Source organism: Bombus huntii, chromosome 16, assembly GCF_024542735.1.
Source record: "Bombus huntii isolate Logan2020A chromosome 16, iyBomHunt1.1, whole genome shotgun sequence".
In the NCBI taxonomy this organism is placed as follows: Eukaryota; Metazoa; Arthropoda; class Insecta; order Hymenoptera; family Apidae; genus Bombus; species Bombus huntii.
This window is the reverse complement of record NC_066253.1, coordinates 657823-681920: the sequence shown is the minus strand read 5'-3', so window position 1 is coordinate 681920 and position 24098 is coordinate 657823. Positions and strand designations below refer to the sequence as shown.

Sequence of the window (24098 nt, the reverse complement as noted above, 5' to 3'; positions counted from 1 at the left end):
TTTCTCCCTCGAGTATTGCCACTTATCAGCATCCGCAGAGCGAATAAAAAATAATTACAAAGCGCGTGTCCAACGATGTCCGAGTTTAACAAAAGTTAAAAAGTTTAACAAAAGCTCGCAAAGTTTCATCAAACAGATATAACAACAGTAGTTGCAAAGTTTAACAATCGTGCGGCGATCTAAATAAAAGATTCACTGGGCGGAGTTCCAGAGTCGTTACATGGTAATCAAGATGAACGGATGAAGAAACAGGATCATCCAGATACACGACGGACCACGTTACCGGGACGCGGAGATAAAACGCGAGTCGACGGGATACAATTGCGACGACAACAGTTTACGAAGCTGCAACGAAACGCGGTAACGCGAGCTTTTCATTCCCAAACATACGTACTACGTTCCACGAGTAATTTCCGGTTATCTTTCTTTACGATTCCGCGGTGACGCTTATACCCGGGCTCTGTTCTTCTCTCTGACCAAGATCTGACCCGACTGATCGAGAAATGTCCGAATACAATGTTCGCGCTTTATACACCAATGCTTAATTTCGCCCTTTGAATCCTAACTGTGCAAGTTTTCCTCCTACGAAAGATCCAAAAACATCGATGTACAATTTTTTGTGTGCCATACAAAATATTCCCGAGTTGTGGTGTATCACGGAAAGGATCTCTGTCTCTAAACCTGCATATATCGCACAAAGAACTTTCAATTCTCGGCAAATACTTCCACGTAAACTGAAACTTGACATTCGAATCGCCAATCGAAATTCAAAGAATTCAGGATTACCAACTAAAATTCGAGGAACCCATCGCTATCGAGTAAAGTTCGAAGAGTCGTTCAAAGGATCGTCAACTATTGTACAATACACATAAACAGCATCAACCCCATTAAAATATAAAGCTCGCTTGTCTGAAAGCATACAAGAGGAACCATGAAATATTTACACAACCAACGAACACGCTTTGCTTTCGCAACGTTTCCAAGTTTGCATCGAATAATCCTCCTTACGGCGTCTAAAACAAAATTTCCAACTTTTTCACTGCGCCATCAACTATTCAAAGACTAAAATAACTTCTTAAACAGCGAACGACGCGTCGTTAACAGTCTTTGGATCGAACTGCCATGGCAATAATAATTTCAGTCGTTTCATCGGTGCAAAGTGTTTTCTGATGAAAACTACACGTTGTGTTGCAGGATATTCAGTTTCACGTCATAAACTCGCGTTTCCCGAATAATGGCGAGTCCGACGAGTTTTGTTAGGATGGATTAAAACTTTCATCGACCAAGTAAATGTGTTTTGTATGATGGTTTTTCGGGGACTGTAGAGAGAATCGGTTTAATGGTTCGACCGATGGAAGTGAATTTTGATTTTCATGGTACGTTAAAGGAAGATTAGAGTACTTTTTATCCGGTTTTCAGTCGGCTCTATACGTATTTATGTAGAATTTTGCGAATTTTTTAAAACCTAAAACATTTTTCGTTGCGAACTCCTACACTGCATTGTGAAAGAATAATATTGTGCTTGTGCATGAGAAACTGTAATTGACCTACCTATTTTCCTCCGTTTCTTTTAGTGTCATATCGTGATATGAAATATCCTGTTCTTTAAAAAAATTAATCGAAATAGAAGAAACTCTGACTTTTCAGAAACTCATCGATATTAGAAAAAATTATTTTCCATTTTAGTTTATCTTATAAAATATCCTTTTTTGTTGACAATAAAATCGATATTTCCATTTCAATTCGAGTTGAATCTGATCGAAAATCGATTTCATTAGAAACTCTCAAGCTTACTGGTCGAAATACGGTGATAAAACCCGGAGGAAATTAAATCTGATGTAAGAGGGTGAATTTTCGCAGGCGCACAATGCTTTTCCATTTCTTTGCCTGGAAATTCCTTCGATTTCACGTGCCTCCTTGGAAGATCTACGAGTCTGATGGGATTCTTTTGAAAAAAAAAAAAAAGGAGGAAACGTAGAGAAGGGAACCCTGGGATCAAATTTACGGTGAACACGCACGAGAATTTATCGGTTGCTAATTGCAGAAACGAAAGCGAAAGCCGAATGGGCGAAAATTACCGTGGAACCTTAAATTTTGGGATCCTCTGCAATTTTCTGATCGCCGTGAATAGAAAAATTCGTATAATTTCTCGTGCGTATTTAATTAGCAAATAAAAATTCATACCGACATATTGTTCAAAAGGAAGAGGAAAAATTAATCATAACACGAAGCAATGAATTTTTCAGACAGACGATAAAATACGATAATTAATTCTTTTCTAAAAGAAGGGGAGATCGATAAACGGATAATGAATTGAAATCACGTTTTTTCTCCACAGAAAGAAGGTCAATTAATAAATAAGTAGCGCCCTCAAGCTACAAATTTTCTTCGAAAAAGAAAGAAAAAGAAAGGTCTCAGTCGACGAACGATACATTGAAATTACCGAATCAACCGCAGCGACAAACTAAACACACCTGGAAAAAAATTTATTCAACTCTGAATAAAATTGCACGAACTTAGCCCTGAATTAAATTTCAATACAACGAAATTCTATAACGTTGCTTACACCCAAAGAATAAGAAGGACGAAGCATTTACCCTATCATTTCGACCCAAATTTCTGCAAAAGAAAATCACGTGAATTCGAACAAGAAAATATTCTTAGAACGTTACTTCGTATCGTTTTCTCATCCGGCGAACAAACTTTCGAAAGAAAATGGGGGGGGGGGAGAAGCGACGGTTTGCTTCTGCCGAGGAAGCTTCAAAGAAACGCGCACTTCTCGCCGCTTAAAAAGATGCAGATGGTTTAATTATACTGAATGTCGATAATAAAGTCGCCAGCTGCGAGCTGGAAAGGCTCAATTAAACTTGTACCTTAATTTCTGGACGGAGGTCGATGGAGGGTGGAGATAAGAAGAAAATCGTGGCCACTGAAAGAAATGTAAAACAGCTGGAGGGAGAGAGAGAGGGAGAGAGAGGGAAAGAGAAAAAAAGAGGAACGGAGGAAAATGGAAGAAGCGGGGAAAAGGGAGACGAGTTAGCGAAACGCGCGGCGAAGGTGCTAAATAAACAAAAGGGAAGGGTGGAATTTTAAATGAGGCAGAATTAGAGAGATGCAGTTGATTGATAGAGAAAAAAGGGAAAGAAGTGTTTCGATTTGAAGGACGAAATTGCGAAAGGCATATTGAATAGAATTCGGATGAGATTTTAATCGAGCGAATTAAAAAATTACAAACGTTTAAAGGTGGAGTGGGCGCAAATTTAAATTTCTAAATTTCGTTCCATGTTCGTCTAAATTTAATTTTGATAATATTCATTAGACGAAGATGTTAGCGGTCAGAGGATGTTTATGCACAATTCTGATTGCCACGAATTTCATTGGAAACGTCCAAATCTTAGGAAAAAGAATTTTTCAAATAAGCGAAACCAATTGTCCAACAAAATTTACGATTTTATTCGACGCACAAAGGTATTCGCGAACCGTTGCATCGAAATACGAATCGCGATATTCATGGGTGAATCGAGCGATTCTGCGAGGTTGGCGATCGTTTTCAGAGATTGCAGCCACCAAAACAACCGTTCTGAATGCAAGTTTAACGTATTATTGTTGCCCGACACAATAGACGCGTCCGTTGTTTCCGAGTCGCTCTTGTAAATCGTGCTTAATGATAGATGAACGCGGATGCGCTGGTGCCTGAAGGAATTGCCCCGGAGTTTCGGCCAATTTATAATTCCGAAACTTTTAACCCAGTTTTTGCTTGCAACTTCCTGAAAATTTCCCATTTGTACATTGTGTTTTTACAACGGACGTGTCCTCGTGTTTTCCGAACCGTGACAGCCTTTTTAAACGAGAATGCAATTTATTTGAATTCGATTTCGCTTGGTAAATCGTTATTAAAGAATGTAATTAGTGGAAGAATAATTTATGCACGTATGTATAGTAAGTGAAAGAACTGCGAGAGCTTAACGAAGGTATAACGATCCAGATTCGATCTTGCAACTTCAAGGAAAAAATTAGAAACTTCCATTTCTACGAAATTCAATTAAAACTAGCTATCGTCAAAAGGAAAATTTAAACGATACACGCTACTTCGAAGAAACGTGAAAAATTCCAAGGAATTCTCGGAAGCGAGGGTATAAAAGAATAGTTTTCAATCTTAGAGTAAAATACATTTCACGAAAAAATTAATCAAATTTCCATTTTCACAAAATTCAATTAAAACTACCTGTCACGAAAACGTAAATGGAAAGTAAAAGAAAAATTCATACAATATAACCTAGTCTACCTTACAATGAAAAGTTTAAATGGAAGATCGACGGAACCATGGAATGATAGAAACACATCATTTTTTGATATTTTAATACGCCAGACTCAGGAAGGAAGAGAGAAACGAGCGCGTGAGTTATAAGTCGAAATAATCCAAGAACTTTCGACGAGCAATCTTGCCTCGGCGGAGACCGTTACTTTGACTATGCACTCGAATGGAGCAGCTTTCAACAGGCGAAATAACTACTCTAAAGGGTAGTTTCCAACCCCTTCTGATGGCTCGTCCCTCAACTAACCGTAAGTGCTCGGACTGAGAACATTACCATAACATACCACGCTACTTGTTGCAACTGATATAGTCCGAGCCTTTTACTTCTGCACTCGGATCCAAAGAGTATAGCGCGATTGAAAGCTTTTATATCCTCGTTCGACCGCGGATAACGAGGGTCGAGGGTTCCTTATATATGCATCAAGCTTTCTTATAGGTTGGAGTAAAGTAAATATACCGAAATAGTATCTTTTCCAATTTCTCTGTTATTTCAGAAGAAATTATTTACATTCCGTGTTACCAATATTATTGATATCGCAAAATGCCAACACACAAAGTAATAAACTTTTTCCTCTTTACATTTTATTTTTTGGAAAACCGTTCTGTTTATTTTTGAACGAAAAATTAGTCGAAAAAATTTCGACTATTTTTCAAGAAACATCGTCCAATTTTTTTTTTTCATTCGAAAAATGAAATCCATATTGCTTTGTGCGCTGTAAATAAAAATGTATCTCTCTGTCCAAATAAAAATTTCCTTTTTCTAAACAAAAATTAAATGTCTAAAAATATTACTGATTGGATAAAAGAGGATCGACATAAATCAAGTCAACGGTAAATAGCAGTCATAGTATGCGATGCAAGAATGCACGTAAGACTCTATAAACCTGGAACAAGTCTCCAGAATATTAATCAGAATCCGAAGATTCGAAATAGATCTCTTTCGATTCTTTCTGTTTCCTCGCAATCTTTCCGGAATTGTCAGAGTAGATAACATACGATTGCACAGCATCTCCGCATTTCTCAAATTTGATGTTTATTCGCGTCCGGAACCGGCCAATTCTCGTATTTCCTCACGGTGCAGCCCGGTTTCTTACGCTTTTCCATATCTCAACGTTTCCAGGGTATCCACTATTTCCAGTTGTGTTCCTATATTTCACAAATCCTCGATTTCTCTTCGTTTCCTATCCAACATGCCGCTGCACTGTCTTATACACGCTGTAAATCCCTTGGATCTTTATTACAGTTGTGCTCCCGTATTTTTGTCATTTTCGTTGAAGCATTCTCGGATTTTTATTTGATCCTTTGGTTGGTTTACAGCGAAGGATGTTGCATCGACGGTCTTTCTTCAACTGCTTTAGGAATCGTGGAGATTACGATGTACAATGACTCGCCAAACTATTCACTTCCCATATTTGCTGCCCATAGGAAATTTATCTTCACATCGTACGTGTCACATACAACGTTCTACAATTTCGTTAACACTGCAACGAGTCATGATCGTATTGGTCAACTTCCGACACAACGTGTAAGTGTATTGTACATGCGAAAAGAAAAATAACTACGAAGAACAAAAATCGAATCTAATTAATAATTCCACTCGTCGCACCAGTCCCTTTCACAGCGAAAAGCCCGAACGCGTTCCAACATCGACCCTTCGAAGCACGAAAAGAAACAAAGAGCACGGAAAGAAATTCGCAAATTCACCCGGTGATACATTATTCCCCGAGTTAACAAAGATAAACGACGAAGAAAGGCGAACGTGAAAGACGAAGTGATAGGGAGAAGCGGCTCGTCGAGTGACCTCATGATCCACATTCGCGGAAAACGTTTCGACGTAGCGAAGAGCAACCCCACAGCTCGTCGTCCGGTTAAATATGCATCGATGGAGAGCACGCCGCGGGATGTGGTTCTTTCGAGAACGGTAACGGACCAAATAATAGAAGCCGCGACGATAAATAACAATGCTGGTGGCGTTCTATCAGTTGCTCGACTTTTCAACCCTCCAAGGCTATTGCAGTTTTTTGAAAACAAAACAGAGGTTAATTCCATAACTGGACGATCGCCGGAGTTTCGCAATTTTTTGAAAAGATCGGTTCGTTTGAAACATTTTCGCTGCATCGATGTTTGATTGCTAAAATTAATAGCACATACCGATGTAAAACATCGCGCGCCACGGTATTGGCGTGATTTCCTTTCGTGAGAATATTTGAGGGTTAACGGGAGTTGAAAGAACGTAATAAATATAAAGTCTCATAGCTGGCGTTCTATAACTAACCACTGACCACTAAGACAACGAAGAACGTTTATGTATAAAATTCTTCAAGTCTTAAGCCATTTAGTTTTACGCTGGAAATAGCGTTAATGGTGTGTTGCATAATTGGTGCTTCGTAATCGTTAATTTCGTGTATCGGAGGTAATTCTGGACGCTGAAGTTGTGAAGTTGAAATTGAAGTTTGTTGGAAATTTTGGATAGCGTGTCTCGTGTTTCGAGTAGAATTTGTGGAATATTGGGGATGAGTTGGTATTATAAGTTAAAGGATTAATCCTACTATGGAGTTAATTCTACAACGAGGTTAATTCCGCAACCTTTTACTTTCAAGGGAATGGAATTTTCTAAAAATGTAGAATTCCGCTAGAACCTATTTTCCAAGACTCAAGACCAAGGCTCGATCCCACTCTATAAACCAACAATTTCTGATTAAAAGGAGAAACAAATTCGCTTCGATCGATCTGGAAAAACAAAAACGAACCGAGAAATGCCAAGCGTCGGAACAGTTTCAAATATCCTCCGTTCAATTTCCCGGTGTACGATTTCGTGCGAGGCTTTCCCGTTTATTCGTCGAATCCGAAATATTTAAACGGTTGTTTCCGCCGGCGGAGAAATGGCGAACGGCGTACGCGCCGCGAAAAGAAAATGAAGGAATTAAGAATTAACACGATGGAAAGACGGTACAGCGGAGAAAGTCTGTAGGAAATTGCCAGTCTGTTCTACCCGCCTCGAGGAACCTGCGATTTGTTTGCGAAACGAGCGAGCATCCTGAGCCCGCCAACCCTCTCTCTGTTATCCTGAACGAAGCACAGGGTGCTCTCCGAGTCGGTGCCACCGAATCGACGAAGGATGGTTGTTGGAAGTTTCGATGAGGGTGGGAGGGGAGGGGGGCGCCCTGATGAAAAATTCGTACGCTACCTCAGGAATTTGTTTTGGCAAGCCTGTCTTAGGATCCTAATATCCGATTCAGGATCATTTGTCTAGGAATGAACGTAGAGGCAGGGGCCAGTAAAAGTGAATTGATCCGAGAAGTGAATTTTTACTTGTATCGTATAACATGTTTTAGAGACGAAGATTTGATTAAGAAAGGCTGTGAAGGCTTCGAGGGGCGAAGAGTGGATTTTTCTTGGATCGTGTAGGGTGAGTTATATTCCAGAGAATGACGATGTGAAACGTGAATCGAGAGATTCCGAAGATTTGTGATTTTGATCACAACGCTATCGTTCTCTTAAAATCCAGATTCACCCCGTAAAACCAACAGAAGAATCGGAAGAATCGCGAATTGAGAATTTCTAGAATTCTAATACAGGCAAAAGGTGAAAAAGCCCGTAAAGTAATCTCCGAGCGCCCTTCAAGCTAAAACCGAGCCCCGCCAACTAGAGTTTAGTGGAAATACTCACCATACAACTTCATCTCCATAAATCTGGCAAAAATATCACGGAGGAAACAGGAAGAACAAGGAAGGTGGCGGTATTTCGTCAGAAAAAGAAGCCTGCCTGTCCAACTTTGCATTTCGCTTAGCACTCTGATCGCGGAAATAGCATCGGGGACGTAAAAGAGAGCGAGAGGCCCCGTGCAGTTAGGCAGAAAGAGAAAAACGAGCTGGGCGGAAACAGGCCGAGAAGACTGATTATTCTGGCTGCAGAAGAGTTCGTCTGGCTGCCTAGCCACTCCATCATTTTGACGGCCGCGGATCCCTCCCGTAATATTGTCCAATGAACGCGCTCCTTTATCCTCAACGAATGAGGTAGCAGCATTAAAAGCGAAAACCAGGGAAAGGGACGGTTGACTGCCGAAAAACAAGCTAGCGATGGAATCCAGGAATCCTTTGGTGGCCTCACGCAGAGAGAAAAAAGCCGCAAGTCGATGGAATTGCACGTGATCGAAGTCGATGATCCGACGATCGACCTCTTAAGGATACGGATCTTCGGCTTCGAACGTTCGCTATGAAGCCTCGATGATGCTTTGTTCCCTGCGAGCTTAAGGTGTCTTTCCTGACATCTTTATTTTTCCTTTCTTAGTTAGTTTAGTTGATAGTAACGTAGTTAGCTTCTTTTGCCTTTATTTTAAATGCAAACGAACGTTCGTGTTTCTCCGAAGTCAAAGTTATATCGTAGATACAGTCAACGTTACTTAAATGTAGCAATAAGTATAGATATACTTCCAAGTGGCAATTATACGAAGAATATTTGCCTATTTCATTCTAACGCCATATTAGATATGATCGCTATCGCTAATCCAACACCAGCGTAAAGAGTCCATCTCGCGTCCACTTCCATCCATGTAGATATAGGAACTTGATAAATATAAAATCCATAACCTTATCTCCCGAAACAAAAATCGATCAAATAGACGTGCGACGGCTGAATCGAATATGGCCGTCGGAATTCTTTAATTGGGCACGCAATCACGATTCCATTTAGGCGAGCGGCGTTTAGCTTCTCGTTTCAGGATTTTAATCGCACGAGCAGCAAGCGATGTGCATCATCATTCCTCGCGTTTCAGGTTGACTACGTGAGAAATCCAAACACCAGTCCCCGTTCTTTCAGCCAGTCGGGTTCCATTTTCCGGCCGCAACTCGTTCGCGTTATCCATTTTACTCATATTTCATCCCCCGGCAACGTCGAAATGGGGCGAAAAAAAAAAATATCAAACGAGTATCTCGCCTCGTGTTGCCAGTCCTTTCACCCCGGCGACAGCTCTCGTCTTTTCACGAGATCGTAAGAATCACTTTCTTTTTATCACCTTTTACTCTGTATAATACTTTATACGCTATACTAGTACTGATTATAAATTGTTATTTAGCAGATACTTTATATCGGTACATTGATTATATTATAGTTCTCGGGAAGTTGCTACTGAAGAAATTTGTCGCGGGGAATTAAGATGGAGAGATATGTAAATTGTTTTTTTAAACTTCGACGATGATTCAGTAACGATAGTGATACGGTAATATGTATAGCGATGATATTTCCAATATATTCGTGTAATACAAATTTTTGATGTATTTTAAAAACCCTATGCTATTTGATTGTTTGAGCTAATTACTGATATTTTGTTAAATATTTGGATCAGTTACGGCTATACATTTGCTTCATACATTACTATTTGCTTGGTTGGGCTGTTTATTATTATACAAATATCAAGCATCATCTACTGTACATTATTTAATTACCTTTTCCCAACCCACATAAAACAGTCGGTCTTCCGACTGGCAGAACAGCCATGGTGAACAGCCGTCATTTTCCATAAACACGATATCTGCACGCGTATTTCACCGATCGATACGTCGGATACAAGTTTGCCACATTGTTACTGCGAATTCCGTCTGAAATGCCAAGGAGCCACGTGGAAACGGCGAGGAAGGGGTTGGAGGGTGGTTATGCTGCCAAGATGGCGTAATATTTTTAATGGAGGGTGTCTTGGGTGATCTACGACGCGCTGCATTGTCTCTGCGAGACACCTCGCGCATTCTTCTCACCCTCTACCTTTTCTCCCGCCCTTTTCTACCGTCAGCCGCTCCTTTTCCTATTTCTGGATGTATTTTCTGGAAATCTTTCGGGATCTTGGAATTTTTGGACGTTCCTAGTAGTAGTTGCAATATTTGACAATGTTTTGTGAAAGTTGCGACTTTCGACATTCCTCGAATGGTCGATGAAAATTGTGACTGCTTGGAATTTTTAGTCGCGTTCAATTTCAAAGAGTTTGCAGTTTTTGATATTTCACGGAGGTTGAAGGATACCTTTAAAACGTCGTAAAAGTAAGCTGGCGTAGAAAATGTAATTTAACTAGTATGCTCAACTAGTATCATTAGGCCACAGTTGACTACAATGAAGCGAGTTTCTGTTGGGTTGCTCAACTCTTTCGTATTCTATATTTCACGAGATTTTATTTGCCACTATTGTCATGTTTTTTATTAATAGGAATAAAAATGTTTTTATAAACCTAAGCCAGCAGCGAGAATATTTATCGCTATTTTGTGACGTGGTATTATACGGTTTAAGACGTTCGTTGCAAGTTTTCCTCGCAAACCGGTAAGTGTTAAAGGCTAACGTTGTCGTCAACGCGTACACAGGCATGGCACTGACGTAAGTTGGGCATTGTTTTCAACGTCAACAAGGAAACGGCTTGCTCGCGTGTTCATGCACTGAATAATTGATACCAGACTATAAAGTGTCCTGTCATTCTGTACGGTATCTTAGAACGTGCTGAATTTTGCCTTCGACTAAATTTTTATCCTCTATGCTCGCACTACGAAGCCGAAAATACCGTTGCTTATCTTCTTCGAACTTTCATCGGTTGATCAATTCCAAATAAAATCATTAAAATATTCTCTTTTCGTCATAAACATCGCTAAATCCAGTCGTCAGTTTCAGGTTTCTCCTTTACGCATCGAATTTCCTTCTCGACGCCGTCAGTTCGGAAACTTTCGCGTCCATTTTCGCTTGTGGTTAAAAGGAATAAGAGCGAGAGAGAGAGAGAGAAGAGGTCAGAGGAACCGCGGCCGGTGTAAGGTAGAATTATGTCACGGCTTTACGCGGGACACTTTTTATGGGGCTTCGTAAAGGCCGGCGAAACTTTCCTTCTCGCTAAAACCATTAGCCAGACCCGTATATTCTCGTCACAAAGGCGAGCCGGTCCTCCGCCTCTCTCAGGCTATTGGAAACAGGTGTCTAAGCCGTGTCGCGAGGAAAGAATCGCCCGTGTCGTGTGGCGATGCGTCAACCGAGTGTCATTCTTTGTGCACAGCCTCGCTAGGATCTTGATTAAAACGAGGAAACGCGAGCAGTCTGTGGTGTCAGTTTAATTATGGCAGAGGCGAGGTGGAAATATTTATAAATAGCGCGTACTTATGCTTATTTAATGGTTATAAATAAGGGCCGAAGGGAGACTAGTATTCAGTAGTTACTGTTTACTTCACTATTTAATACATAGCATCTACTACCTGCTAGGCATTTAGTGCTTAGTAGTTAGAACATGGTACTAATATTACGTTAACGAACTTACGCGAAATAAGCGAACTGTTACGACATGGCAGTATCTTCCCATAAAAGAGACCAGCTAAATCTGTCGCTACTATATAACGAAACAAACTAAAAAAGATGCGCGTAAAATCTTACGAAATTTTCTGTATACCCACTCTGAATTTCGCTTCCGAATCTTTCAAACTATAATTCCATTTATGAACATTTATATCAAGGCGATGCCAATACAACATATGTAATAACGTCGGAGGATCGGATCGATGCAACTTGAAGATATCCTGATCGTTGATAACTTATTAATTCATTTTCTACCTGAAGAAAGTGAGACGGAGACAAACATCCACTGGGACGAGAGCCTGTAAATTAATTACCATAGAATACAAGGATGTTTTGTCGCACGGTGTCTTTATTAAACGAGTTCAGAGGCGAGCTTCACTCACGCCTCTTTTACTTAACCGACATATTAGCCCCAGGGGCGGTCGATGTATTAACCGTGCCCCACGTAATTCTTTCCTCTAGCACCAACCAACGAAATCCCCTCGTTTCGCGCTTTTGTTTATGCAATAAGGGGCCACGAGACTCGATATTGTAGAGATTACACGTTTCACTCGCCCGTGGAGACTTAACAGGGAATTTGTGGTGTAGCTCGCTGAAATATGCACAGGATGTACTAAAACTATGTGCTTTTTTAAAGCCACTCTTAAGTCTTGTATGTACTTGTAATTATATGACGAAGCTTGTAATAGTTACATTCGAACTGTTTCACTATACTCGAATATGTATAGTAAGCAAATTTTAAGGAAAAAAATTTTTTTTTTAAGAAGGCAATGGTATAAAAATGGTAGAAATGTAGAAACTAAATTGCATTCCGTTAAAAATAAGCAATAGAGTGCCCACATACTTTCGAACGCGCCAGTGTAGGGAAGCCAATCGCAGTTTCCTATTTACAATACATGTACGAAACAAATACCTGCTTTCTAAAAATCACGGGCCATCGGAAATTCAGAATGAAATACCGCCGATGGTCCGGCATTCCGGCGAGTTCCTTGCACACGCCTTGGACAAGTCCGTTGCTTTATTCTTCCGATGCACTTTATGTGGCTAAAATACTTCGCATTCGTGGAAATTTCCTCTCGAACGACACCGGGAAAAGTGGTTTCCAGAAATTCTCCGGCGTCTGTCCACGCGTGACTGCGTTTAATTTCGAGCTTCGTTCGGGGAAAAAACGACCACCTGATCGAGCCTCCGACTGCATCATAGAGAATCGAACGTAGAGAAACCGTGGGAATTTCCTTCAATTGTTTTCGACCAACGAATTCCACGACTCTACGAAAAAGTGTATTATATTTCACGCATGGAGTAATTTTCGAAATGATTTATTCTAAAATCGAACGTCGACTTCGTTCTTGAAGATTCCCGAGAACATAGTATAGAATAAATATCGTATAAATTACGCTGTTTCGCATGATCTTAAAATTGTTATTAATTTACTAATATCGTTCACTATACGAAAGGAGCGTGGCCCTTGAATCAGGACTACACGTAGAAGAGCATCATCTTGACTACTGACAGCTTAAAGTGAATATCAAACTTCGACAAAGTGAAATTTCATGTACACCAACCCAATAACGAACAACCCTCCAAAATACATCCTAATTTTCACCTGAATCTGACGAAATTCGCAAAAATCGCTACCTGTGATCTTCCTGTAGCTTCAAGAATTTTCTGTTTCGACGAAGACAGATGCAAATCGAGTTCCGTAAAGGGTCGGATGAAGAAGGTCTGATTTTCTTCTCGCGCAGCCGCCCCCGTAAAGGGTCGAATGATTTCTCGCTGAGCATCCTCGTGACAAACGACGTCGAGGAAAGCAATCGCCGTGAAAGCCTCGCTTGCATGCACGTGCGGTTCTTGATGTTGGCCAGCTTGTACAACATCGCTTGACCAGCGTGTTTCATGGCCCTCGTGAAAGGAAACGTTCCAGAAGCTCTGACGCTCTGCCGATCGTTGTGGGTTTGTAAGAATTTTATAAAGACACGTAGACAGGACGTAATTGGGGTTACAAGGATGTATAATCCACCAATTGGATTATGCAGGATATTCTGTTTTGTGATCATTATCAGACTCTGAGAAGATGAAATGCGTAGTTTGATTTGCGAGCTGTAATAGCAAAAATTACAAAAGACTTGTTTCTTCGTCTGGTTTTTTTGTCGAAGAATTAACAATTTCTAACATTTTACGTAATTTGTGTTCATCGATGATCATTCACTTCGTAGAAAACAAAATTAAATTCTCACGCAAAAACACCTTGTCAGGAAAGCAGGAAAAACATGTAACAAGTCGATAGAATCGGAAAATATTCCAATACTAGTTTTCGATGTCCACAAAAAGAAACAAAAAAAAAAAAAAAAAGAGGGAAAAGCAACGCATAAGTTGTTCGCCCTAGAAACTTCGCCCATAACCTACTTCCACGCGATTTATGATTCAACGATGCCTGAAACTTATCATCTCCTCAACAAGACTATAAATCTATAGGAGAATGTAGGTGGGTACTTTTGAAAAATCGAAAAGTTGTCATTCGATGGGAAATTTCAGGGTTGATCTATCTGGTCGATCGATCGAGCCACGATCGAAAACAGTTATTATTAATAAGCAGCCAGGATAAATTGTGGCATAGGGGATGTCCCGAGTTTCTCGATGACACGCAGTCCCCAGGCGAAGTTGCCGGGAGTTGTCAAACTGTTCTTTCCTCCCCAATGATCCGGCAACTTGCTGGAAACGGACACCGATTCCAAGGGGAATGGCAGGTTTAGCGATCAGCTGAGTAGACAAGTGACAAATAAGGATAATGGCTCTTGTTTATGCAGGTACAGGTACACTGACTCACCCAAGTGTCTGGGCACTTGTTAGTACTTTCCACATACATATGTTAAATGAATAAGAAATGATACCAGCTACAAATCTTAAATATTCCTTTCTTACGCCTTCTTTCCTCAATAGTTAGGTATATCGTAGTTTCCAATACTAAATACCGATATTTAGTATCACATGCTAAATATACAGTAATTTCATATTAGGTAATCAATTTCCACGTTAAAAAAAAGTTACTTAATCCAAGAAATTATTTCATAGCGATAATTATACAATAATATTCCTGAAGTTTTTTTTATGCAGAAAGCTCTCGACTAACTCACTAACATGATAAAAAAAAGTTTGTAATGTTCTCCAACTATTTTATTAAATTTGCCAGATATTCATCATGAGATTTATTTTCAAATTTCCCAAATTTCGAATTCTCTCTCAGTTATAAATATTTATATCAGGGTTTATTCAATGTATCTTCGTAAACAAGCATATTCTTTTTCCGTCCTAAGATGTATTAAAACTATTCTTGATTAAAAAAGAAAAACGGAGGACAGAGAAGGGAGAAAAGAGGAAAGCTCGTATTTCCGCGCCCGTACGGCGGCGAAGAAAACTTTCGTAATTAATAAGTAATTTCCTCGCTTTATGGCGGAGAGAAAACTGTCATAAAAAGTTGGCCCGCTCGTTTCTTTCTCCCCGTGGCAAAAACAATAGAAATAAATATCGAGGATATCGGCGCCGTATTTCATCGCCAACTAATTCCCCGCGATCCTCCCTGCCAGATACGCTTCTCCAAACGTGTGAATGCTATCGATTACCGGGCACGTAATTAATTTCGTTTCCTAGATTGCGATTTTTCTGTTTGAAAGTTAAGGCGTTGAAAAACAGTTGAAAGTCACGTTTGCGGTATATACAGAGTGTCGTATAATTGCTGATATAGCCAATGAAAATTTTAGGTGAAAAAGCGAATAAAAGATTTAGACGAATATTTGCCCATTTTGAAAGTTCGTTTCTGAGAAAAAATCAGTGAAAAATTTAATCAGTGTATTTAACTGCTTTTTCAGAACAAATTTCAATAATCATTTATATACTTTATGTAATCAAAACGAAATGTAAAACATTTATAATTGTTTAATTAGTAATTTTATCAATCCCGAGTCAAAGAAAAACAAAAATGGCAATTAAAATACGAGAATACAAACTCTTTCTGGTACAAGCAATTTAGTCCACTTTAAACATTATAAAAATAACATCGATTAAAAATAAATACTGTTTTATTGATCGAAGAAATATTTGTGAGTTAACGTTCAACAAACAAACGCAAACGAGACTTCATCGATATCCACCGAAAACCAGCTAATTTATTCGAATTTTGAACCTTCGTCCTATTTAAGCCCGCGTTTGACAAATGATACGCTTATACCACTTGATTAATGCTTCCTTCGTTCAAACCAATTGAAAGGCTTGTAACAAAATCAATTCGTATAAAATTCTTCGATTTTCTTTCGCGTAACGGTGCATTTTAATAGGTTCGAGTGAAATTCACAAAATGATGGAGCACGAAACGACGGAAAGTAAACGATTTATACTACTGAAAAATTGCAAGTTCCACGTTCTACGCTTATTATATTTTTCTGCAAAAAGATAAAAATCGGCAAGAGTTATTTTCGTCACGAACCGAACCCTTTAAATATTTATCAATCTCCAAATATGAAACCACAGGTGACTGATTTTCAAAAATGACACGATACGATTGTCCACTGTCGGAAAAATCGTTGGAAAATCGGAAAGTTTCGGTACGAACGAAACAAACCGATGCGAAACAATGGAGGAGGCGAGGCTTTCGCATGTTGCAAGTGGATTTGTTTTCCATGGCACACGTGTGTACAGGAAAATCGAGCTCGTAGAGAAGTACAATTGACGCGGCTGACTGTTTGAACCGGCAAATTCAAGAGTAGCTGAAGTGGGGAATTTTATTACCGGTAACAAATCGAAAGAAAGAAACGAAAGGACAAAAGAACCGGAGAAAAACACCGGAGTTTGGTTTACATTCGACGAATAGCTCGCACAGCAGCTGACATATCGAGCATTTCCTTTTTTTCCCCGCGTCTTTTATATCTCGTTTCCGTTCTTTTAACGTAAAAGAGAGAACCGAAAGGTACTTTCAAAATTGATTCCGTTGGAAGGTTTCGATGGAAGTAATTATTTCGGAATTTCAGAGTTTCGTCGAAGATCGTTGTCAAGTCGAACGTCTGACAATTTATTCTGTTAAAAATTAATTTCTGTTAATTATCAAATTATTTCCCGAGTATCCAGGAATATCATCAAACCAACAAAATCTTTGAAAAAATCAGCAAAAATTTCTTCGCGTTTGATAGAAACCTTCCTAGTTGGAGTACAATACTAAATTATACCGAATAGCCAGGGATCCACGACCACAATGTGTCCAGCAAAAGGATGACAGCGGCAGAGAGAAAGAGGGATACGTGCAAGAGACACGTAACACTTGCAAAGACAATGTCCGTTGGACTGAGAATAGAGCGGAAACAGAATCAACAAGATGGAGTCCGTTGCCCTAGGGATTGTTCATAAATTATGGACGCGTTAATTGTAATGGAGTTCCCAAACCGGACTGTTTATTGACTTCGCGCCGTTGATGAACCTTTGTACCATGTATTTTGCCGGGAATTTCGAATATCTTGCGACGATGTTTCACAAGTTTAATTTACGTCATATTTTGCGAATTAAAGAGAATTATTTCTAAGAATTAAAACACTGTCCTTCAGATTGAATTCGTTCGCCCAATATTCTTATGCGTTTTGTCGAGAATGTTGCGCATCTTGTACTGTTATTTTAGCAGTTTCATTTATATCATATTTTGCGGATCAAAGAACAAGTTAATATTTCAAGATCGCAAGTTTCTTCGGGGTTTCTTTGAAGATACTTCGCAGAAAGATACGCGTGTAGATACTTTCTTCGTCCATTACACACAACATGCAACCCCAATCACAGAGAACCGAAAGTCTATCTTTGGATCGAAATAGACGCTCATTGCGCCAAAGATTTGTAACATAGCTGAAAACCTGATCAAATAATGTTGCTACGTAGGAAAGGAAACTTTTCGAAAAAGGATTCAACGATTCTCGAGTCACGAGGTAATAGATAAGAAAGAAACGCGCACAGATGTTGCGTCTTATAGCATACGCGACATGCTCGCGCCTCAATTCTAGCCGCGATCTCTACTTGCTGATACCTAATGATAAAACTAAAAACACCGGAGCACCTCGGATAAAAAGGCTCTCGTATTCTTTGATACAGGTATGGCGACAACAGCTGGCGCGAACATGGTTCTCGCGCATAAGCATTTTTAATGCGCCGCTGTTCTGTACTTTAGACGCATTAAAAGTTTAAAAAACGGTCAATACCGATTATTTTAAACGCTGTCCTCTGCTAAAAACGTATGTTTTTAACGCAGCTAGTATTATATACAACGAAAGGACATGTTTCAGAATTACTATTATTACCACGATCGTTATTAAATTCGAAATGAATTTATTTGCGCGGAAAATGTGAGAACAGTGTACCTGCTTCGATTTTGATAATATTGAAATTGTTTGTGGGTGGAGTTCATGCTTCGATTATCGGTATCTTGGCTGCTGTATCTCCCCGGAAGCGCATAATCGAAGCTTTATGCGACAATGTCGGACCAGGATCTCCTCTCAAAGGCTGCGAACGCGTTTTCGAGATTCAAATTGCCCCTCCATCTACCCCTACATCCCTCGAACGATATTACTCGACGAACGTGATTAATTAACGTGTCTCATTCGTACGGTGTAAAAGGTAAATTTTACGTGGTCGTGAGAACTACGACAGCAGTAAAAAAGAATTTATGGCGACTGGGAAATTGCTAGAATTTTATACGATAAATTTTGATCTCGATCGATTTTCCGATACTTCGCTTTGTTTTTCTCTCGCGTGTCGCTCTTTCAAGGAATATCATTTTTCTAATAAATGATAGAAATCTTTATTCCTATAGCAACACAGAGACAGTTTAGTTTGAGATTAGGTTTTAAATAAACTTTAATTTGGGGATGTAATTGGTTGATTTTTTAAATTATTTGCTAGTTAATTATTTACTAGCTTATTTTGCTTACATTAGAAATTGCTTATCTTGAACGTTAATGCAGTTCTATATAGTGTAGAATTCGTAAAAGAAAATTCTATAGCGAAGAGTCCAAGTACTCACCGCATTGTTGGTGTGCGTTTGATCGGTTTTGAGTTCTCTATGGTTGCTGAATTGAACGTAAACTGCCCTGCCACGGAGCTGAGCCATACACGAGGCATAGTAATTTACCATCGTCGCGGCAGCATTTTCATCCGCCATTTCCAGGAACGCCTGCAACAGAAAATCATCAGAATATGGTTAGAAAAATCTATTAAATCAGAAAATTTAACTAAGACGACTGCTTTCTTATAAATAAGTGATTTATTGTAATGATCTTTTGCCATCTCAAAACATCATTTTCCAAACATTCTATAACACATTCCAAAGAAGAACTGCAGTTTGCAAATCTGAGAAATCTTGAGAATGCCAGAACAGAAATAAGAAAAGGAATTCCACTTTCGTGGACGATTTCAATATGGTCGAAGGTAAAATCGAGAAACGACGCGTTTTGAAATCCAAAAGAGAGGTTAGCTCGTCGCGCAATGCAAATATTAATGCAGAATTATCTCTGTAATTGAATTTCCGCGTATTCTCCGTCGATGTTACTTAATTTCCACTCGAAATTCCCTCCTGGTCTCGGAATACAACTTAAATATTTGCCAGAAACAATAAAAACTACTTTGCAAGGCAATGAAACGTCAACATTTCGATTGCATCGTCTTTCGAATGTGTTTTTAATACGATAATGGGGCAGGAACGACTTCGAGCCAACGACCATACTGTCCCGATGAAAATCTTAACAAAATTGAGAAACAATAGCAAATTACCTTAGAATATTTTAATATCATATTATTTCTTCAATTTTACTAAAATTTCGGGAATTTGTTGAACTCTACCGACTTCGATGTAGATTATGTAAAAAATGCAAAAAATTATACCATAATTTTAATCTAGCTTGAAATAGAAATTCTAAAAGTAAAATTTAATTGAAATTAAATGAAATGAATTTAGTTTTTAAGCCACAATTTGTGATAATTTTGATGGTAAATGAATGTTGAAATTATAACGATGGATCAAAGGAAGAAATTCTGATATTGCACTGATAATTATGATACAATTAATAGAAGTGTAATGATTAATTGTAGAATGGATAGACTAATAATGGGAAATTTAATTGCAAGAGATGTTTATGCTAGGTAAATTGTTATTCATTCGAAATTCTACACCGCCTGTCCTGTGTATCATTTTGAATAGAATAATTAGATTCATTTATTTAGAGAAGGTTGAAATTTATTTAAACGTATAATTTTTCTATCTCTCGTCATATACGTCGGATACCAAAAATATTCATGTTGTATAAATAAGAATTTATTTATAATGCATATCTTAAATAGCTCTTAATTGTAGAAATGGGACAGAGTTTCTTTTCCATCGTAAAAACGAAAGGAGTGGCAAAGTCAGTAATATTTCAAGATCTGTATGGAATGCAAGTTGCAATATACCGCTTAAATAACGTGAACGGAAAAAAGTAGGCAGGTTGTAAATTCCCTTCATGGGGCAACTACCGAAGAAAGTATGTTTCTGAAAATGATAAATAATTAATTGCACTTCGTTGGCAGAAGTGCCTTAAGAGATATCGATTTCTCGTTAAAACGTCTCAAAGGACACTTTTTCATTCTTCTCTTCCCTCCACCTTTAAGCGTTCTATATTTTTTCCCTCGAAACGAGGCATTCTCCTTTGAGCTCGCTGGAAAATGGAGAACAAGGGATACTTTTTAGAAAGAAAGAAGAATAACAAAAAATTCGTGAAAAATTAATTTTTCCGTAGAACCTACCCAGAGAAGCTTCCAAGAAGATATAAATTCGTCCTACTTGCCACGGAATGTAAAAATTAATATGAGAATATTTATAAACAGAGAAAATAAATATAATAAAAATAATTCACGATTAAATCGACAGATTTATATATCGAAAGATTATTGGAATAATCTTTAAAGAATTCCGTATAAATATCATATAGAAATTACGTTAAATAGTAGACAAAAATTTTAAGATCGACACTGAAATTTCAACAGACAATTAATTTGAATGGCAAATAAAATTTAAATTAAATACTGGTTAAAATTAAGATCGAAATTTAAATAGAAAATTAGCCGAGTTTAAAAACAAAATTGAAAATTAAATTAAAATAAGATTACATAGAAACTGGTCCAAATTAACATTACGATAATCTTACTTAAATATTGGTAGACTTTTAAAGAATTCATAATACTCCTCAAAATATTCAGAAAACTCCTATTTTGCTCCTTTACTTATCTATATAAAAATATCTATATCCGAATATTCGAGTCATCTTTTCAAAAATGTTCTCACAAATAAACCTCCTCTATTAAAAAGCAAAAAGAAAATCATTCTACCTCTCCATGCAATAATAATTTCTTTCGCCGCCCTTAAAAGAAAAGAAATGGAAAAGGGAGGAAGAAGAGGAGAAAAATCTGTCGAACGATCCAGAGAGCAAATTCGAGATTCCAGGTCGATTCGCGGAGGGAAAAGGGAGAAACAGCTATGTGCTTGGAAGGCATTTTTACATTTGCCTCGGAGCACAGCCGCCGCCATAATGGAATATCTGAAGTTCAGCTCGGGTAAACACACTTGGGACACGAGGAAATTCAGCGGAAAAGAAGCAGGATGAAAAGGAAAACAGCCCGTTTTCTTTCCTTTTCTTCTTTTTTTTCTTTTTTTAGAAAAACGGCGCACACAACGAAAGCTTTCATTTCAATTACGCCATCCCATTAAAAACTATGTACAGCTTCGATTGTTAAGAGAATATTTCTCTTCTTTCTCATTTTCTATTAATTCTTGCATTTCACTTGCTCCTTTTTGTTCGTTTGTGAATATTTAGAATTATTTTATTTATTTAATGTTACTTTGTTTAACTAGAATCCAAAATATCTTTTTAACATAGTCCTGACATTCTGTTTTTGAGCACATAATAATACGAGATCGATTCGTAAATGTTATTCAGTTATCAAACTTTAAATTACTAATTACAGGCTGTACATCTAATTTCGCACGCGAAGCAATTCCCTTTTTTCCTTCTTTCGTAATTCTTTGAAACTTTGAAATTTTATTTCGCTCTCGTTTTCCCTGTTTTCCTTTTTATTCCGTCCGTTCTCGGTTTCTCGACGTCTTTTTCTCCACATCCCTTATATTTTTCTTTCGTCGGGCTTTTGCTTCTCCTTGCTTCTCCTGTCAGTCTACTTTTAATGAATTTCTAGTCTGAAAACTATATTATAAAGACAAGAGTGAAACGCTCCCCGTTCCTGACGATTCTCTGAATTTTCATGTAATTCCTCGAAATAAATTCTCGTATCACTGACGTGACTATCTAAAAATGTATGTATTTAATACAAGAAAAGAAACGATACAAAACAAATAGTTACTTATGAATTGTAAACGTAGTTCCGTCCGGCTTGAGTCGCGGAAAAAATTAAGAAATAAGATTTTCGAATGATCGAAAGAATGGCAGTCGCGTTTCACCGCGTTTACAAAGGGTGAACAGCTCCAAGAGGTTGAATACTTAAAGCGTACCAACCGGAATTTAATAAAGAGAATCCGCTGTTGAAGATCGACAACAGGAATGCGGGAATTATTTTATTATTACATTCTGTTGCGTTCTTGAAAAATATTCGTCGATTCGAAATGCGGTTCGTGAAAGAAGTCTCAAACATATGTATCGTTTATACCACCAAGTAGGAATAAGAAAAAAAACCAAAATCTCTCAAGGTCCGAAAGGGTAAATCGGATCAATAAATGAAAATTGAGTCTCAAACATTTCTATCACAAGAAACATAATTTACGAGCGTTTGAATCGTTGAATCTGTTGAGAATTGTGGATCTTTGAAGCCGAAATAATGTTATAGGAACACTAAATTTATACCGAGGATTAATATTAAAATAATGATATATTTATTTCATGGACGAATCGATACACACTTGCACGCGTCTCAGCGCTTTCTTCTATACCCGACTGTTAACCGACTCTTAACTGACTTTTAACCGACCGTAAACGGACTCTTAACGGATTGAACTGTTTGCATTCCTTTGTTTTCGAGACGCTTCGGGCACGCATACTTCCACACACTGATATTCACATACAAGTATCTCCATTACGCATTTAACCTAGTCCAGCACAGAAAATTATACATATCTCAACAGCATCAATCTTGAAAAAATTTTCCGATCCTATTCTGCTTTAAGAAAAAAATGTTCGATTGATACGAATATTTTTTGCCATTAACATTAATTGTACAACCCAATTTACCCAATTATTCGTCCCATATGCGGAGGAATTATTTTATACAAAAGAATTCACGCAACAAAAGCAGCTCGACCGAGCTATAGTAACGTGGAACAGCTTCGCTCGTTCGCTTTAATTCTAACGCGCGATTCCCATTAAACGAGTCGCAAAATCCGATCAAAGAAAGTCCCGGAAACTTCCAACAACTGAAATTAACGACATCGAACTATTAAATTTCTGCAAACTGTCGCTGCGACTACGTAAACAGGGAAATGAGGCGCGGCGGAGGAGCGAAGGTGTTTTAGAGAAACACGGAATTGCAACGGGACGACGATCACGCACAGGCCACGGAAGGAAAACGAGACACTGGCATGATTGCTCTCTCTTCCATTGCAACTCGGATTTTCTCGAGAACCCGACGAAACGGCTCCGATTGTCTCGGTTAGAGTAATGCAAAATCTCGATCCTCATTTTGCATCAGAATTTTCTCATTTTGAATCGGAAATGTAAAAAACAAAGGAAAGAATTTTCCAGCCCCTGTTTAGAAAAGCTCCATTGGAAATAAAAGATTACCACCCCCGTTGAATCATTTTCTTATCTAAAAATAAAAACATTGCACTTTGTCATTCCCAAGACAAATGTGAAAATCCAACGCCCTTTCAAACGTATCCGCATAATACCCCTGTCAACTAAAGACAAAAAAAAAGGCAGAAATAGGAAAAAAAAGAAGGAGAATTGTGAAAAGTCATAGAAGGGGCTTCGTTAGAGAGATTTCCGGATGCGGGAAAAACGAGGGTAAATCGAGTTTTGCGGGACGAACGATCATTCATTCGCATTTCCATGGGGTTAGTCATCGCCCTGCGAGAAGTACGACGGGGGAATAATATCGTCGGCAGTACGAGAACACCGCCAGTCCTGAATTTAACCCCGTTAACTCCGTTTCGAGGCGCTAATGACGCATAGAGCCGCGCAATTGGGTTTTCGTTTGGAACGCGGGCCGAGCGCGCGGATTTCTCGCGAGGACTGGACACACGCTCGCGTGTCCTAATGTCGAACCGTGCTCGGCAATTGTTACACCCTTGATTGCCGTGAAAATGATCTATTCACCTGGAAATGAACGCGCAGTCGGCCTCGAAAGTTCCGGCGATTTGGTTGACACTTAACCTTGCTACGAATTTTTATGTTTCGATCTTGCTTGCCTTTTA

The 24098-nt window shown here is 38.6% G+C and overlaps 1 protein-coding gene across 17 annotated transcripts in view; it reads right to left on the bottom strand.

The window, feature by feature from the left end:
• Positions 1–24098, bottom strand: part of LOC126874833 (polypyrimidine tract-binding protein 2) — a 419953-nt gene that overhangs the window by 50582 nt on the left and 345273 nt on the right. For all 17 annotated transcript variants that reach the window (XM_050637314.1, XM_050637319.1, XM_050637315.1 and 14 more), the window contains one exon: positions 18675–18824. In XM_050637314.1, coding sequence (XP_050493271.1) covers positions 18675–18824 — 150 coding nt within the window. The remainder of the gene's footprint in view (positions 1–18674; positions 18825–24098) is intronic.